We start from the raw sequence: 2,823 nt of genomic DNA on the forward strand, positions 1-2,823 counted from the left end.
TTCTTATCAAAGAGGAAAAAAAGTCCCAATAGCATGCGAGCTGTTACTCAAGTTTCTTGTGCGGGCAAATTGTTAACATCCGATAAAACTTTGCCCTAACATGTCTGTCTATCTAACTCCATGTGCAGTGGCGAAGCTTGAGATTTTCGATCGAGGGGGCGGAAGTCACCGGACCTAAAAATTTCTATAAAGTCGGGGGGTCAAAAACGTATATACCCAAATATTTCTATACGAAAATTATATACTCTCCACTACTGAGCGAAAAGTTCGGGGGGTCGGCCGCCCCCTCCCGCCCTTAAAAGCTTCGCCCATGTCCATGTGTGATAGAGTATGAGACGCACTGTCGACACTAACTACCATCAACAACAACCGAGTTGTCGGTATATATTAACTCGAAAGTAATACCAACATTCAGAAATATTAATCGAAAGTAATACTAGCATTCAGAAAGATTAAATAGCTTACAATTCGTTTTCTCTTTTTTGGTATTATTAACAAAACTTTATATGTTAACTCTTTTTTCACGTTATTTGAAACAAAAAAAAAGTTTGAAGTTACAACGAGATAATGCAAATGAGTCAAATGAGAAACACCCGATACTATAGGACCTGTATTAATTTATTTTTCACACTAAGAAAAAAAAAAAAGAAAACCGAAAATATAACCCTACACCCGTTAGTATCCGACTATTGTTTTACTACATGACCTAAAACCTCCACGCCGATGTCGCAACAAGCGGCCTATCGTGCCAACAAAGCACCATCTCCCCTTGCCGCTTCACCACGTGGTACCCCCTAACTTGTACCCGCCTCAACAAACACTCCGCTTGAAACTCGGCGAATTGACTCAACCCAACCGCCCTCATCCCCGCCCTAACAAACGCCTCTCGCCACGACGCCACCTGCCGCCCCGACGCCTCCACCGCCGCCGTTATCTTCGGCAACAACACAAACGTCTCGATCTTCCTAATCCACTCGCTCCCGCCACCGCCACCAACATTCGCCGCCTCCAACGACTCTAGCAACGTTGAATAAAACTCTAAACCGTCAATAACCGTTTGCCGGAAAAGCGACGGTTCACTTCCCATCAGTCCTTCACCGTCCACGCAAACGACAACATGCGGCGAAATTCGCCGTAGATCGTTGATGAAGCCGAAACTGGATCCAATTCGGTGGAATACAGTTGATGAGAGGATAACCGCCGTCTTTTCGCCATCCATAAACTTAACCGATTTAAACGATAAGTACTCGAAGGTTCGAAACGAGACGAACTCTATATCGAATCGTAGTTTCAAACCGCGAGCGAATTGCCAGAGATTATCTCTGATCAATTTCGATTCCGTTTCGTATTCTTCTGGAACAATTGCGGTGATTCTAACAGCTGGAGTGTTAGCTTTATGTACCTCACCTTTTTCAGCTATCTCCTTCATGAACGACGCTAGATGACCGCCTAAACCGATGTCGAAATCGATGACGTGGACGATCATCGCACCGTCCACTGCCTCAAGCATCGCCTGGTTCGCGGTGAAGTCGGAGAACATCGGGATCGGCGAGACGTTTGAGAACGTCTTGTACGCTTTAATCGCTTGAACAATCTCAGACGATGATGACGACTGAGTCACCCGAGTTGGCCCGGTGAGTAGAGCCTGAAGCGCCTCTTTGAAATAAAACGCGGCTCGTTGAAGCGCTTTTCCAGTCGGCGCATGGAGCCGCTGGTTGAGCTGCGTTAGAATCACTTGCGCTAGCTGGATAGACCGGGTTTCGAAACATTCAGCGATTCGAATCAACTCGTCTACGAAATTATTATTATTATCGTCATCATCTTGGCCCATGAAATCAACCGCGTTTAGATTAGGGTTCAAGTTCTCGAAATCAGAGTGGAAGAACATAGCTGTAGCTGGAGCCGCGGCTTCCGTGTGTATCGGCGGCAGCTCGGGGAGATCAAGCTGGTAAGCCGGCTTAGTCGAGTCATCATGAAGCCCTAATTCCTTCATGAGAGAATCCCATTCTTCAAACTGATGAATATTAATATTATTATCCAAGAGCAGCCGATCCTCGGATGATGAAAACACACTAGTGATATTATTATTATTATTGTTATTAATATTACCAGTAACTGGACTTGGTGGACTCCGTTGCACGTCTAGTACCGATTTGGGTTCGTATCGAATGCTTCCGATACTACCACCACCGCCACCACCACCGCCTGTAGCTTCTTGCTTGATGTGAGTTGAATTGAGGTTGTTTTGCGATGAGGCAAAGGGCAATTTCATTACTCAAACGTAAACGTACGTTACGTATATTGCAAGTGAGTAAAAATGAAGGGTGAAGGGGTTTTTAAGAAGTGGTGGTGGTGGGGTATGGACGGCCATGGTGAATGGCCATGAGGTGCATTGAATTGACAACACAGGGTTGAGGAGGAGAGTCAGAAGATTGATTGATTGAGCCATAACGTAGAAGCTTCATCCTCAAGTTTTTTTATAAAACTTTTGCTTTTGGGGATTATTAAGTCAGGAGCTGACTAGAGTACAAGTTTTTGTTCGTGTAGTATAAGTTGTTAAAGTGGCATGTTTTGTGGTTTGATACTTTATAGTCTGGGGATAACAAGCCACCTTTGCTTTAGATGATTCTCTTGGTTTGCTTCTTTTTAGAGGTAAGTGGGTTGACCTCTGAGTCCCTTCGATCGCCTTTTTAAGTTAAACGTGTAACACATATATTTTTTCATATACGTTTAATATAATTTGGTATTCAAAAATATATCTCATATATGATTGTGCAATCAGATTACATAAAACATTGTTGTTGTGTATGTGTAATTGAAATT

General features: G+C 43.7%; 1 protein-coding gene across 1 annotated transcript; it reads right to left on the minus strand.

Annotated features, from left to right (window-relative positions):
- Positions 1-574: 574 nt before the first annotated feature.
- LOC110864791 (scarecrow-like protein 15) lies at positions 575-2,521 on the minus strand. Its single transcript, XM_022113937.2, has one exon. The coding sequence runs from the start codon at positions 2,270-2,272 to the stop codon at positions 707-709; it is 1,566 nt and encodes a 521-aa protein (XP_021969629.1). The 5' UTR covers positions 2,273-2,521; the 3' UTR covers positions 575-706.
- Positions 2,522-2,823: the final 302 nt, after the last annotated feature.

Source organism: Helianthus annuus, chromosome 14, assembly GCF_002127325.2.
Source record: "Helianthus annuus cultivar XRQ/B chromosome 14, HanXRQr2.0-SUNRISE, whole genome shotgun sequence".
Classification (NCBI taxonomy): domain Eukaryota; kingdom Viridiplantae; phylum Streptophyta; class Magnoliopsida; order Asterales; family Asteraceae; genus Helianthus; species Helianthus annuus.